General features: G+C 45.7%; 1 protein-coding gene across 1 annotated transcript; it reads left to right on the forward strand.

Annotated features, from left to right (window-relative positions):
* The first annotated feature begins 308 nt into the window (after positions 1-308).
* Positions 309-16043, forward strand: LOC121532827 (regulator of G-protein signaling 4). The gene is made up of 5 exons (XM_041838621.2): positions 309-455; positions 810-908; positions 11310-11371; positions 13721-13884; positions 14385-16043. The coding sequence occupies exons 1-5, from the start codon at positions 412-414 to the stop codon at positions 14622-14624; spliced, it is 609 nt and encodes a 202-aa protein (XP_041694555.1). The 5' UTR covers positions 309-411; the 3' UTR covers positions 14625-16043.
* Positions 16044-16085: the final 42 nt, after the last annotated feature.

The raw sequence follows: 16085 nt of genomic DNA on the forward strand, positions 1-16085 counted from the left end.
TTGGCAAAGAAAGAAAGTATTTGTATATCTTTGGCTTCTTTACAATAACATAATTATCCTAAATCATTCCAAAGAGGGAAGGCAATGGAAATCACCTCTCTTATTCAGTGAAAAGCATATTTAGTTTAGTCTGTTACTCACGTCAGTGCTCTTCTCCCTGCTGATATTATTTTCCCCCTTTGAGAGAATTGATCGAGCATACTTAGCCCAGTGAGGGCTGTGATTGGCTCTCTGTCTGTGTGTGAGCACTGTAGTTGTATAAAACCCCAACTGTGGGAGGAGATTTCACTAAGACACAGCATACCACTGACACACTGACAGGACTAACAGTCATACTATTACAGACTTCTCCTCTGCACTCTAAACCACTGCAAATCATTATCCTAGATTTGGATTGAGTAAGCATACAACATGTGTAAGGGATTAGCAACACTGCCTGCAACCTGCTTGAAAAGGTAAGATGGTTATTCTAGTTTGTTAGCATGTTGTTGTAGATCACTATCAACATGTGTGGAACATGTATTGACTTGTATGGAAGAGGATGCATGCAACAGTAACAGTTGGAAAATGCTTGGTTTAAAATTTGAAACAAGTAATGCAACATGTGAGATTCTAACTGAAAGATGTAATGTCTGTGCTGCAATGGGATATTTTCAGACAGTAATGTATGTTGTATACGAGCCTTGTGTGCCAGGCATCTTGGTTCTGCTATAAGTGCATTACATATAATAGGACACACCACTGTGTCTTAATGAGATGTTTTAATACATTCTGTAGCCTAACACTACCCACTTTCTCTCCTCCCTCAGTGCCAAAGACATTAAACACAAGATTGGCTTTCTGCTCCAGAAGCCTGAGTTTCCACCAGACCAGAAATCGGTCAAAGAGAAGACCACCGCTGCCAAGAGGTGAGTGTACAGGAGAATAATGACACTTTGAATGTATTGATTGATTGATTTATAATTTATTTATAAAGGACATTTCTTTGAGATTAAGGATCTATTTTACCAGGGATACCTGTTATATGACAGCAGCAAATAAACACTTGATACTCAATATCATACAGACTGAACAAAAATATCAATGCTACATGTAAAGTGTTGGTCCCATGTTTCATGAGCTGAAATAAAAGATCCCAGAAATGTTCCATACGCACAAAAAGCTTATTTCTCAAAAATGTTGTGCACAAATTTGTTTACATCCCTGTTAGTGAGCAATTCTCCTTTGCCAAGATAATCCATCCACCTGACAGGTGTGGCATATCAAGAAGCTGATTAAACAGCATGATCATTACACACCTTGTGCTAGGGATAGTAAAAGGCCACTCTAAAATGTGCAGTTTTGTCACACAACTCAATGCCACAGATGTCTCAAGTTTTGAGGGAGCGTGCAATTGGCATGCTGACTGCAGGAATATCCACCAGAGCTGTTGCCAGAGAATTGAATGTTCATTTCTCTACCATAAGTCACCTCCAACGTCATTTTAGAGAATTTGGAATTACGTCCAACCGGCCTCACAACCGCAGACCACGTGTAACCACACCAGCCCAGGACCTCCACATCCGGCTTCTTCACCTGCGGGATCGTCTGAGACCAGCCACCCGGACAGCTGATGAAACTGAGGAGTATTTCTGTCTGTAACAAAGCCCTTTTGTGGGGAAAAACTCATTCTGATTGGCTGGGTGCCCCTGCCCAGTCATGTGAAATCCATAGATTAGGGCCTAATGAATTAATGCAATTGACTGATTTCCTTATATGAACTGTAACTCAGTAAAATCGTTGAAATTGTTGCATGTTGCGTTTACATATTTTTTCAGTTTAATATTGAACAACACACTAGAGATCATAGATAAAATAGCCTTCAGACTCCATTAAATTAATTTATCACACCATGGGGAATAATGCTCTTAAGGCAATAACCATTGAACACGTGGGTAAATAGGTTTTAATGCAGGTCTACCCGCTGGGCACAGACGTCATTTCAATGTCTAGTTTTGATTTACATTAGGTTAAGTTGTCAACTGATGTGAATTCAACGTGAAATCAACATAACATGTCACCATGTCCTTGTATTTAGGTTAAAGGTTGGTGAAAAAAAGACAAAATTCCCTTACCTGAATGACTTTCTGCAAATCCAATCAGTTTTCAACATTGATTCAACGTCATCACATTTATTTTTGTTGTTGAAATGATGTGGAAACAACATTGATTCAACCAGTTTTTGCAACTGTTTAGCATCTGTTGTCCCTAAACTAGTTAGCATAGACAACATCCAGCCTGACGTTTTATTTCATTAGCGCTAAATCTAATCAATGCCCCCCTGATGAGAAAAAATGTATGCAACCCCTTAATTGCAACCTCACAATTTGCATTAATATTGATAAACTTTGATCATCTGATTGTAGCCAATGTAGGTGATATCATTTGACTTCGGAATAAAAAATGTAAATGGTACTTTCAGTTAAAAAACAATCCCTTTAAAATAACGCATTCTATCATGGCATTTGCCTAGTGGCATACAGTTCAGCAGAAGCGTTTTTAGGATTTACACACATGGGGGGGAAATCTTAGGCCTACATGACAGGAGACATTATCAGAATCCTTTTTAATACTACACAATGACCAAAATTTGTGGCTACCCTGACACTGTCAAACAGATACATAAAAACGCATCTTAGGCTAAGTTCATTGTTGAAAATAGGATCCTACGGTTCTAAGATGAACTTAGCCTTAAAATGCTTTTGAGAAACCGGACCTTGGTCTTGACCTGGCCCAGTGCCAATAAAAAGAAGGGCGACACACAGATTGTACAATATTAGGAGGAAATATATAACTATTATATACTGCAGTAGGCTACTAAATCAACTTTCCAGTGGCACTGACTCACCCAATGATGAAGATAACATGAATATGCATAGCCTAGGCTTCTCACCGCACCTGTGATGGTCTCAAGATAAGCCAGAGCACACTTTAAAATACAGTACTGTTCGTCCGAGTTGTTGAGAAAGAAAATGGTAGCTTCTACTGACAAATTAGTTTTCTCTTTTCAGCAGTAGGCATTTGCTTTCCAAACCTTTTTCCCGCGATTGTCACGAACAGAAGAGGACCCAAGAGCGCAAGTTCAAATTCAGAGTTCTTTATTCAAGGTTACAGGCGGGAAGAGGAGTCCCAGGGGTGTCAGGGGTCTTTCAGGGTCCTCCTGTGGGTACCTGTGCTCCGGGGGTCACCAAATGTCCGGGGATGTCCAGTCCAAGTGCTTAGTGTGTGTGTTCCCCAGTGATGGAGCGGCGTATCGGGCTGAGGGTGGTGAAACGTCTGGGCACGCTCATCTGGTGGTCGGAGACCTGGGGGAACACACACACACAACAGCAAAATGAATGGCAGGCAGAAGTACAGATCAGGGCTGGGCAAATATCGTGGTGAGAGACAGAAGGCAGAAACGAGTTACCGGAGGGGCTGAAGATCGGAGAGTAGTCGAGGTCCAGAAGGCAGGTTGGGATAGACGGGGCAGTAGAACAAGGAGGCAGTCAAGAAAGGATCGGTATCACAAACAGGAGTCAGAGCGCAGACAGGCAGGTTACTGGTCCGGGTTTGAAGACGATCTGACAGGGCTTGGCTGAAAACCAGGGCTTGATATACTGGGAGAGGTAGTGGGGAAATGCAGTTCAGCTGGCAGAGTAATTAGAACAGAGTGAGGCAAGGTGAGGATGGTGAGTGGGAAATGCAGTGCAGCTGGCCAGGTAACAAGAGCAGAGCAGGGCAGGTGGAGCTAGTTAGGCTGAGTAGAGAGAGGGAGGTGAGCAGAGTGGAAGATAATTGAATGCAATTAATGTTGCTACCAGGGAGAGAGAGTGCTCATGACAGGACCCCCCCTCCAAGGGACGGCCCCAGAAGTCCCAAGAACAACATCATGCCGGGAGGGTGGAGGGGAGCAGGCGGCGGGTCAGAACTCCTCCGAGCGGTCCGAGTGAATCTCCTCATCCTCAGAAGGAGCTGGAGGGTCACGGTCGGGAGACAGGACAGGCACTGAGACAGGAGCAGGGCGGGCCGGACGGCTAGGAACCCCTCTTGGACGGCCCCTACGGATTGCAGGCTGATCAGGATGTAGTCGGTGGAAGTCAGTGATAAGGGTCCGGTCCACTATCCTCCTGGCCGGGATCCAGGTCCTCTCCTCTGGACCATATCCCTCCCAATCAACGAGGTACTGGAGACCCCTACCCCTTCGCCTAGAGCGGAGCAGCCGCCGGACGGTGAAGACAGGACCGCCATCTACGAGGCGCGGAGGAGGTGGCGCCGGAGCTGCAGGGACCAGGGGACTTTCATGGACCGGCTTGACCTTGGAGACGTGGAAGGTGGGGTGGACCCGCATGGAAGCGGGCAACTGAAGTCGGACCGCCGTTGGACTGATGACTTTCTGCACAGGAAAAGGACCAATGAAGCGAGGGGCCAGCTTTCGTGATACAACCCGCAGCGGCAGATCCCGGGCAGACAGCCAGACCTTCTGACCAACCCGGTAAGTAGGTGCTGGGGTCCTCCGTCGGTTGGCACCGACGGCGTAGCTGGTTCCAGACTTCAGGAGCACAGTGCGAGCCTGGGCCCAAGTGCGGCGGCAGCGGCGGGCATACGCAAGAGCAGACGGACAGGTGGCATCCGCCTCCTGGCTGGCAAACAGTGGAGGTTGATACCCGTAGACACACTGAAAGGGGGAGAGCCCGGTGGAGGAACTGGTGAGTGAATTATGGGCATATTCCACCCAGAGCAGGTGTTGAGCCCAGGCCCGGGGATTTTGGGAAGCCACACACCTCAGTGCCTTCTCCAGCTCCTGGTTCATGCGTTCAGTCTGGCCGTTTGACTGCGGGTGGAATCCAGACGATAGGCTGGCGGTGGCCCCAAGGAGATGACAGAACTCCTTCCAAAAGGTTGCTGAGAATTGCGGGCCCCGGTCTGACACTATATCCTGGGGTAGGCCATGGATACGAAACACATGTTCCAGGACCACCTGGGAGGTCTCTTTAGCAGAGGGTAGTTTGGGAAGGGGCACGAAGTGGGTCATCTTACTAAAGCGGTCAACAATGGTAAGGATGACTGTGTGTCCGTCAGAGGGCGGAAGGCCCGTAACAAAGTCCAGTGAAACGTGGGACCAGGGCCTCTTGGGTATGAGTAGGGTTGCAGCAACCCAGCAGGAGGCTGGTTGGGAGTCTTGTTTCGGTTACAAGTGGGACAAGCTCGGATGAATTCTCGGACATCCCGTCTCATCCCCCGCCACCAGAACCGCTGGCGGACCAGATGAAGGGGTGCGAGTGATGCCGGGATGACAGGCCAGACGGGATTCGTGCCCCCCACTGAATCACAGGTGACCTGAGATTTGCTGGAACAAACAGACGGTTGGGGGCGCTGGTGCTTGGACCTGGCTGGTCCCGAAGAGCCTCCATGACCTGCTTCTCGATCTCCCAGGTGAGGGCCGCTACGACCAAGTGGCTGGGAAGAATGGGAGCTGTCATGGCGGTGGTCTCGTCCTTCTGAAACATCCGGGGAAAGAGCATCAGGTTTGATGTTGCGAGATCCCGGGCGGTAGGAGAGCGTGAAATTGAAGCGCGTAAAGAACAGAGACCACCGCTGTTGACGGGAGTTCAGCCTCCTGGCTGTTTGGATATACTCCAGGTTCTTGTGGTCTGTCCACACTACGAATGGTTCCTTTGACCCCTCTAACCAGTGCCGCCATTCTTCAAGGGCGAGCTTGACAGCCAACAGCTCGCGGTTCCCAATGTCGTAGTTGCATTCGGCAGGGGTTAGCCGACGGGAGTAGAAGGCACAGGGGTGCATCTTGCCATCCTCAGCTGCTCTTTGAGAAAGCACTGCACCCACTCCCACGTCCGAAGCATCTACCTCCACCACAAACTGCCTTGCTGCATCTGGCATCTGGAGGATGGGAGCAGAAGTGAAACATGTCTTGAGGATATTGAAGGCCTTATCAGCAGCTGATGTCCATTGGTACGGTTGTTTAGTGCTGGTTAGCGCCGTGAGGGGTGCAGCCACTGTGCTATAGTTTCTGATGAATCTCCTATAAAAGTTGGCAAAGCCCAGGAACTGTTGCAACTTCTTCCGAGACTCAGGAACTGGCCAGGAAGTGACAGCCGACACCTTCGTGAGATCCATCTGAATGCTGCCCTCGGTCACCACATACCCCAGGAATGAAACGGTCTTGGCATGGAACTCGCACTTCTCTGCCTTCACGAAAAGAGAGTTCTCCAGCAGGCGGCGCAGGACCAACCGGACGTGGTGCGTGTGTTCTGACAGAGTCTTTGAGAATATTAAAATATCGTCAAGGTACACAAATACGAACGTATTTAGCATGTCCCTGAGGATATCATTCACTAGGGCTTGAAAAACTGCTGGGGCATTGGTGAGGCCGAAGGGCATGACGAGATATTCATAGTGGCCGGTTGGTGTGTTGAACGCTGTCTTCCATTCGTCTCCCTCCCTCATCCGCACCAGATGGTAGGCATTGCGAAGGTCCAGCTTAGTGAATACAGTGGCTCCCTGCAGCAGTTCGAAGGCAGACGAAAGTAAGGGCAGTGGGTAGCGATTCTTAACCGTGATGTCGTTCAGACCCGGTAATCTATGCATGGACGAAGAGAACCGTCCTTCTTGCCGACAAAGAAGAATCCCGCTCCTGCGGGGAAGACGACGGTCTAATTATCCCGGAGGCAAGAGAGTCATTAATGTAGTCCTCCATGGCCTTTCTTTCCGGGGCTGACAGTGAATACAGACGACCCTTGGGAGGTGCTGTGCCAGGCAGGAGATCAATCGCGCAGTCATAGGGTCTGTGTGGGGGTAGAGATGTCGCCTTGGATTTGTTGAACACCTCTTTCAGGCTGTGGTAACAGGCCGGAACATTGGATATGTCGGAGGTAGCGCTAGATCCTTCCCGGTGAACGGGCAGGGTGGCCCCCCTTAAACAGGTCTGGTGACAACTCCTTCCCCCACTCACGGACTGTTCCTGTCTCCCAGTCGATGTGGGGGTTGTGCTGACGGAGCCACGGGTATCCAAGAATGAGTGGTTGGCCAGGTGAGTGTAGGAGGTGAAACTGGATGGACTCCTGGTGGTTTCCTGACAGCAGGATTGTCACAGGGGCGGAGATATGAGTGACAGTGCCAAGATGATGCCCATCCAGGGCTCGTGCAGGAATGGGTTGTGTCAGTTGATGATGGTTCACGCCCAGTTGCTGTGCAAGCTCAGGGTCCATGATGTTTGCTTCGGCTCCGGAATCCACAAGGGCGGCCAATGTATGAGTCTTGTCAGAAAGCTGAAGGCGGAGATGAAGCAGGGTCTTTCGGATGGAGGGAGACTGAAGGCTTGTTGAGCTCACCCGGATCTCCCCTACACCTGGTGAGCTGCGGCTTTTGCCGGACAAGTAGCGACACGGTGATTCTCGCCACCACAGTAGAGGCAAAGGTTGGAGCTTAGACGGCGCCGACGCTCCTCGGGAGTCAGAGAGGCACGGCCAATCTCCATGGGCTCAGGCTGATTGAGTTGGCTATGGGACTTGACAGGCAGGGGCTGGACAGAAGCGGTATCGACCCGAGTACGGATGGCAGGTTGACTGAGACGGCCCTTCTCCCTCCTCCGGGTCTGTATACGGCGGTCAATGCGAACGGCAAGGTCAATGGCGGCATCAAGCGTTGAGGGCGGGTCATGGGAAACAAGCTCGTCCTTGATATAGTCCGCCAGGCTATGGAGGAAGGCTTGCACCAGTGCCTCTGGGTTAAACGAGCTTTGACTGGCCAGGGTACGAAAGTCAATGGAGAAGTCTGCCACTGTCCGATTGCCCTGACGGATGGTGAGCAGAGCTTGTGACGCTTCGGCTGTTGGCGAGCCTAGGTCAAAGACCTTTAACATCTCCTCCTCAAAGGCACTGAAGGAGGCACAGGCTGGGGTTTGCCGGTCGAATTCCGCCGTTCCCCACAACCGAGCTCGACCGGTGAGATGTGTGATGACATACCCCACCTTGGCTCCCTCTGTTGAGAAAGTCCTGGGCTGTAGTGCAAACTGGATTCGGCAGCTGCTCAAGAATGGTCTTACTTGCTTCTGGTTGCCATCAAAACGTTCCGGGTTCCCAATCCTTGGTTCAGGAGCGTGGGGATCTGGTGGCAGCACTGCCGGGCCTGCAGCATTGGGACCTCCAGCGGAGGGATGAAGGAGTATCGGTGGTACAGGAACAAAAGGACCAGGGGGGGGTGCAGGTGGAGTAGCCGGGCTTGAGAGTAGTTGCAGGGCTTGGGCTAGCTGTTGTTGCTGCAGTTGGAACTGTTGTTGCTGCTGGTTGAATAGCTGGAGAAGGGAAGCGATGTCGCCAGCCATCCGATTTATGTCTCCCTCAGAGCGTTCCAGTCGCTGTAGGGCAGTCCTCTCTGGCTCTTCCTCCATCGTGGTCAGGGGAGTGCGCTGGGTCCATGATGGTCAGATCGTTCTGTCACGAACAGAAGAGGACCCAAGAGCGCAAGTTCAAATTCAGAGTTCTTTATTCAAGGTTACAGGCGGGAAGAGGAGTCCCAGGGGTGTCAGGGGTCTTTCAGGGTCCTCCTGTGGGTACCTGTGCTCGGGGGTCACCAAATGTCCGGGGATGTCCAGTCCAAGTGCTTAGTGTGTGTGTTCCCCAGTGATGGAGCGGCGTATCGGGCTGAGGGTGGTGAAACGTCTGGGCACGCTCATCTGGTGGTCGGAGACCTGGGGGAACACACACACACAACAGCAAAATGAATGGCAGGCAGAAGTACAGATCAGGGCTGGGCAAATATCGTGGTGAGAGACAGAAGGCAGAAACGAGTTACCGGAGGGGCTGAAGATCGGAGAGTAGTCGAGGTCCAGAAGGCAGGTTGGGATAGACGGGGCAGTAGAACAAGGAGGCAGTCAAGAAAGGATCGGTATCACAAACAGGAGTCAGAGCGCAGACAGGCAGGTTACTGGTCCGGGTTTGAAGACGATCTGACAGGGCTTGGCTGAAAACCAGGGCTTGATATACTGGGAGAGGTAGTGGGGAAATGCAGTTCAGCTGGCAGAGTAATTAGAACAGAGTGAGGCAAGGTGAGGATGGTGAGTGGGAAATGCAGTGCAGCTGGCCAGGTAACAAGAGCAGAGCAGGGCAGGTGGAGCTAGTTAGGCTGAGTAGAGAGAGGGAGGTGAGCAGAGTGGAAGATAATTGAATGCAATTAATGTTGCTACCAGGGAGAGAGAGTGCTCATGACAGCGATTGTATTTAGAAATTTGCTAAAAGCCTTTAGCTATACACTGAAAGCGCATAGAGAAATAAAATCAGTAGAAATAGAATCCATAGAATGAAAGTGCCCATTCAAGTCAGGACTGACAGCCATTTTGAGCATACCCATGAGTTTACCAGTCAAATTACCAGGGTGAGGTTCCAAAACCCTTTTCCAGCTAGCACATTTGGTTCCTTGGAAGTTGTGGGAATGTACGTTTTTTGATTTCCCATTGGTTCTGGGAACGAAGCCATAAGTTTCCTGACCGTTAAAACATAACGTTTATTTTACGTTCTGAGAACAGAATGTGATTTTTTACATTACAGGGAGGCTCTGAGAAAGTTTTTCTATGGTTCCCAGAAAGTTTTCCTGGGAGGTTTTATTAACGTTCTGAGAACACAAATTATTAGTTATTTGAATAACATTCTGAGAACATGTTTCAATAAGACTTTTAATAACACTGCTACTTTAACTGTTTTGAACTCCAAGCACAGATAGGACACATAGAAATTCAGTTGCTTAGGCATTAATCATGCAAACACATGTCTTTTTTATTCTGGCATGACAACCTATGATCTTCTGCTCTCTAACCATGGGATTAGTCCACTGCGCCACCAGGATGGAGCTAACATGCCATGTTTTTTTAAACTCATACAAGGCTATTCATTTTAGTCTATTCAAACACCCTATTTCAAAGGAAACAAGCATTCATTAAGATCAGGTGTAGCCAATTAGTGGGCTCGACCAACACACCTGAACACATTTAACAAGATAGAAGATAGATCGTTTTGTTGATGCTGATAATGGAATGTATTTGTTTTAAAATAACATTAGAACGTTCTTTGAACGTTACTAATGTTTTCTTGTGGTTCTTATGGAAGGTTTTCTTAATGTTCTGAGAAGAGGTCTTTAAATTGAACCATGAGGAAACCTGCAGAAAACGTTATGCTGAAGTACTGGAATTCCCACAGAAGAATGTTGTTTCTCAACATTCTCTGAACATTCTGAGAACATGACTTTAAAAAGAACCATGAGGAAACCTGTAGAAAGCATTATACTGAAGTACTGAAATTCCCAAAGAAGAACATTGTTTCTTAACGTTCTCTGAATGTTCTGAGAACATTACTTTAAATAGGACCATGAGGAAACCTGTAGGAAAAGTTATGGGAAGGTTGTATGCAATATAACCATAGGACAACCACGCTCTAAGAACATATGGTTCTCAGAACGTTATGTGCTAGCTGGGTGCTATGGATTATATTCTATGGCCGCAACTCAACAATCTGTTCGATATTTTGCGTGTATGCTGCCCAAATTCAGTGTGTTTAGACAGGAGTAATTATATAATTTTGGAAACATTATTTACATTTATCAGGGGGTGCTGCATCAGCTTCAGCACCCCTACATCCCGCGGCTATGGTCCTCCTGCTCAGTATCATTCTGTTTCTCCAAACAAACATTTCTAAGTTGCTCCAAACGTTCAATTTGGAAGTATAAGGTTTTGGATAGGGTTAAAACATTACGTTTATGGACTCATTCCGAATGGTTAAGGGTCCAGGGTCATGGGATTAAGCCCATCCACCACTCTGTTCACAACCGCGCAAAACCCCAAGCCTACTTGATGGTAATAGCGCTCACTGTTGCCCCTAGTGGCCGGTTTTGAAGGCATTTCCCGATGTCCTCAGAACATGGATAGATGTCCAATTTCGAAGTCTCTCTTCAGCGATCTGCCTGATAATGTTATAAAATGGTTGGTTACTCATTAGCTCAAATAGGTGAATAATGTAAATAAATTATGGTTACTCAGTAGCTCGAAGAGGTGCACCCGGTATGGCTGATGCTCATGGAAAATACAGTTGTCAATGTCATGTTGTAAAGAACATTATGAAATCTACTGGTAGGCTATCATTAAAATACAGGTCATCAGCAATATGTAGGTCAAGAACTGTGAGATATCACACAACAGATGTACTGAAATATTTCAAATATTATTGTTTCTCCCAGTAATACAGGTGTACAGTATAATAATTATGCTCTTTCTCTGGTTTTAGAGGTTCACCTGCTGATGTTGAGAAATGGAAGCTGTCCTTCAACGACCTGATGAATTGTGAAGGTGAGTTTCTCACAAACCGAAGAGACATCTTTAGAATACTGTAGGATTGGGGAGTTTATCTTGCTCAAATGTGCTCAAATGTGATGGTTTACTGAATTGAAAAGTTGTATTGATTTTGAATTTAATTGAAGCACTCTACTGCCCCTTGTGTAGAATTCCTGAACTCCCGAATCTCTGACAAAACTCTACCATGACCTATTACCAGCATACCCTCCAGACGTGTGCTACGTGTCTGGAGGGTAAGCTGGGTAGCCCCTAGGCGCCTGCTGCTCTGCTCCCTCCTTGTGTGTGTGTGTGATGCGCAGGTTGAACCATAACTTGTGTGGATGAAGGGCGGGTGGGTGGTGGGCAGGTTGAATAAAGAGAAAACAATGCATGGTTTTTAAAAGTTATTTTTCTTCATAATTTTTTCTGTTTTTTGTAAGTTTTATTTTTCCATTATTTTTATCTGGCATTAGTGCCTAACTGTACCCATCAAATACACACCAATCGCCAAATGCTTTTGGGAACTTGGGCAGAAAAAGTTAACGACGATCGACTGAGGCAAAAAGAACAATGTTAAATTGAATTAAATAAGAGAAATGCTGCGAAATGGAGAGTTAACTTGAAAATAAACAGAAGGGAGGGACTGAACAGCAATGTTTGGGATAGATTTGGTGAAAAGAGGATGATAGCAGTGCCGAAAAGAGGATGATAGCAGTGTTATGTGTGATGATTATGAGGCACTATACAAATTCCACAGTCACAAGTCGGGGACTTCAGAATGGCACGTCAAGGGAACTGTAGGCTCAGATGGGCTAAATGGAATAGTTGCCAAATTGAAATCTGGACACTGACTGTAGGTCTATAACCTCTCACATATCCTTATATAATATTAGCCTAACTTCTGCAGGATTAAGCATTTCTTGCAGTAAAATGATACACCAAATTTACATTTTGAATCCGGAACAGGAGTGGAGAAATAGGCTATAATTTATTTATTTCAGCATCTTGCTTCACAAAGATGAAAGAGAACTTACCATGTCAACTAGATTGAAGCATTAATTCCATCGATTTATGACATTATTCTGTTGAGCAAGGGTTTATTTAGTCTTCTAGGATAACAAGTAATAACAGAAGAGAAGCTGCATGTACATATAGCCTACCAAAATGTCGGAAATTATAAGCAGATAAAAAATCCTGCACCCCCTTTCAATAAATCGTTCTGCCATCTCTGACTCTACAACCCATTTTCTATATTTGCGGGTTAGGGTCGGGTGCGGGGCACAGATTTTCACTTTATCACATATAGTCGGGTGGTTGCGGATGGGTTATTAGCAATTGCGGGCAGGTGCTGGTGAACAAACAGCTGACCCACGCATCACTAGTGTGTGTGTGTGTGCTGACAGTCCATGTGGTGTCAGGCTGTCTGTGGGGACACCCAACCTAGTCTCAGAGCATTTCGTATTATTCTGTACGTACATCCAGGACACTCCATTTAGTATGATATGTTACCTTTCGTATGGTATGTATTAATTTGTATATGTCCAGCACCCATTTCGTATGATATGTTACTAATTAGCAAAACGTATGATATGTTATGAATTCTAGCTAGGTCGCTAACGTTAGCTAGCTGGCTAACGTTAGCTAGGCTAGGGGTTAGGGTTAGGAGTTAGGGTTAAGTTTAGGAGTTAGGTTAAAGGTTTAAGGTTAGGGTTAGGGGAAGGGTTAGCTTAACGGGTTAAGGTTAGGGTTAGGGTTAGCTAACATGCTAAGTAGTTGCAAAGTAGCTCAAAAGTAGTAAATAGTTGAAAAGTTGCAAATTAGCTAAAATGCTAAAGTTGTCCATGATGAGATTTGAACTCACAACCTTTGCGTTGCTAGATGTTAGCGTTATATGGCTACCCATCCACCCCAACCAACGACCCTACATTCATTTTTGCCTTAAATAACCATCTGTCTTATGTAACCATACCAAACGTAGCATATCATACTAATTTGAGTGTTCCGGATTTACTTCTACTATGTTACGTCTAGTTTATGAGACCAGGCTGCGACACAGAGCAGGAGCAACATCTCCTGAGAACCATCCAGGCCTTTTATTTATTTTTATTTCACCTTTATTTAACCAGGTAAACCTTGACCTCCACCACTGACTCCCTACAGAGGGATGCTCTCTCTCTCTCTCTCTCTCTCTCTCTCTCTCTCTCTCTCTCTCTCTCAACCCCCCCCCGAACACTCAACCCAGCACCCAGGAAATATCTCTGGATGTTACACATGCTAAGTAAGAGGAACTGAGACTAATCTAACCTATCCTCTTTCTCTCTTTGTCTGTCTGTCTGTCTGTCTGTCTGTCTGTCTGTCTATCAGGTGGTCGTACAATGTTCACTGCGTTCCTGAAGTCAGAGTTCAGCCAGGAGAACATGGAATTCTGGAACACTTGTGAGGAATACAAAAAGTCTGCCCAAAACAAGATGGCGGCAAATGCCAAAGAGATCTACGAACAGTACATCGAGGCAGACTCTCCAAATGAGGTCAAATGGAAATAAGATTTGGCATGTTTACGGCATGATCATAAAACTTTTTTTATTTTTCATTATTTAACCAGGCAAGACAGTTAAGAATACATTCTTATTTAAAATGACAGCCTGGACATATGCAAATATTATGTCAACCAAGCAAGAGCAACACAACCTATACCAACTGAGAGACACTCTCAAAAGCGGGTTAAAACTATAATTTTGATATCATCATATCATTTTGATGTCTATGAATTTGAGAGTGGTTACATTTCTCCATCCCCATCCCTCATTTTTTCACCAAAACAGTGGTGGGGAGAACGCTTTGTTATTGTTTCAACTGTGGATTACCGCTTCAATGATTCCCCCCTTCCTAAAAACACCTGTTGTTTTTCCTTTGGGATTGTCCTTTTGGATTTGTATAGCAATTTGTAAGGCACATTATGTTGATACAGTATCCATGTTTTAATGCATTACTTATACAGTGTGTATCTATTTTTCCCTCTCCCTATCAGGTGAACCTGGACTCAGCAACGCGAGAGGAGACCAGACAGAACCTGTCTATTGCCGGCCTATCCTGTTTCGACAACGCCCAGCAGAAGATATTCACTCTGATGGAGAAAGACTCATACAGACGGTTCCTCTGCTCCAAACTGATCCAGGATCTGTCCCTGTTGCCCACTACCACCCCACTCTGTGTGCTGAAGATGAAAGGAGGGAAAATAGGCTGTTCTGAGAACAGATGTGGTGCATAGATGGAGATGGAGAGAGAGAGAAACAAGGACAGATTGAAGAATGTGTCAAATTTTGTCAATCTGTGAGGGAAAAAGCAGGTAGTCTTGAAGAGAAAACTGATTATTATGAGTGGGTGGGGTTTTATTTTTTCCGTCCATTGTTCCAGATAACTATTTCAACACGCATCACAAATTGATTATTTTTGAGACGAGGGGATGGTTGGAGAGGGAGAGAAAACTGTCAGAGATGTGATTTTTCAGGAAGAAATATGCTCCTGAAAGGATGCTGCTTTCCTTGATTTTCATTGTTGTGCGAGGGTCTGCTTTCTTTCCACTGAATATCTTCCAGAGCTCTAACAAATGGTTCAAACAGGCATTTAGGTATTTCACTCTGGTCAGTTCCCTGTGTCCCCTCTGTCTGGCTTTAATCAAGAGCTCAAAGCTAAGTCATGCTTAAACACCAATAATGCTTTCCGGCTTGAAAATGCTCTTCCTCAAACAGAGTGATACATTTAGATGATAGTTTCTGAATGGAGATAACTAAGGCTGGATTGGTGTTAAAAGCTTATTTCACCTGACTGATGTTTTGTTTGACACTGTTTTTCTGTCTTTACTTTACCTGTGGCCAGTTTGTGCACTGCTAAGGTGTAACTCACTTGCCCTCTGTTAACCTGCCAACAAAGTCATGACCAGGTGATGTTTTGATTCACAACACAGGGAGAAACAATCTGGAATTACTTCTCTATCCACCCCTAACACACACACAGACACACACAGACACACTGACACGCACACACTCCCATTTGAGCAATTCAGCGACTGTTACACTTTCCTTGCTTCACCTGATCCTTTCCTGTTGTGCTTATGAAGTAACCCCACAGACAGTCAGACATGCTTCTGAATGGACATCATCTGAACAATTTGAATGTTGTCCCTCAGCTTCGTTTCACCGCATGAAGGTAGCAAATTACCCACATGTACATTACAGAACTGGGACAGAAACACAACACACCTGCCAGTGCTGGAAATCTTCTTCCGTAGCTTAATACATGAGAACGGGCCTTCACATATGTCTATATTCTTATTAAATTATTAACATTTAGCTTAAATATCCATGGCTGTAAGCTTTGTGTTCATTACATGAAAGCTGCTCAAATTATAGCTTTGTTGGTATTGTATTTTGATAATAACTCCCTGTATTGCTTATTGTAAATTATTTATGTTATATTGTTATTGGTAATGCTATTGATATCATTATATGGTTATTGGTAATGCTATTGATATCATTATATGGTTATTGATAATGCTATTGATATCATTATATGGTTCTGTAAGTTTTGTTTAAACATGACTCCTACTCGCCTCCAATGATGATGGCTAAATATTTATTGTAAAATGTAATAATCATGTTTATATTTATTTTATTTTCCTATTCATGTTTATTCATAATTTATTTGTGAATAAAACAATGTATCACAGAGT

Source organism: Coregonus clupeaformis, unplaced genomic scaffold (assembly GCF_020615455.1).
Source record: "Coregonus clupeaformis isolate EN_2021a unplaced genomic scaffold, ASM2061545v1 scaf0477, whole genome shotgun sequence".
Taxonomy (NCBI): Eukaryota; Metazoa; Chordata; class Actinopteri; order Salmoniformes; family Salmonidae; genus Coregonus; species Coregonus clupeaformis.

Bases quoted from the DNA above. Each gene is read 5' to 3' on its own strand.
- LOC121532827 (XM_041838621.2), top strand. From the start codon at position 412: ATGTGTAAGGGATTAGCAACACTGCCTGCAACCTGCTTGAAAAG. The intron at 11,372-13,720 runs GTGAGTTTCTCA...TCTGTCTATCAG, and splicing joins CGACCTGATGAATTGTGAAG to GTGGTCGTACAATGTTCACT. The intron at 13,885-14,384 runs GTCAAATGGAAA...TCTCCCTATCAG, and splicing joins AGGCAGACTCTCCAAATGAG to GTGAACCTGGACTCAGCAAC.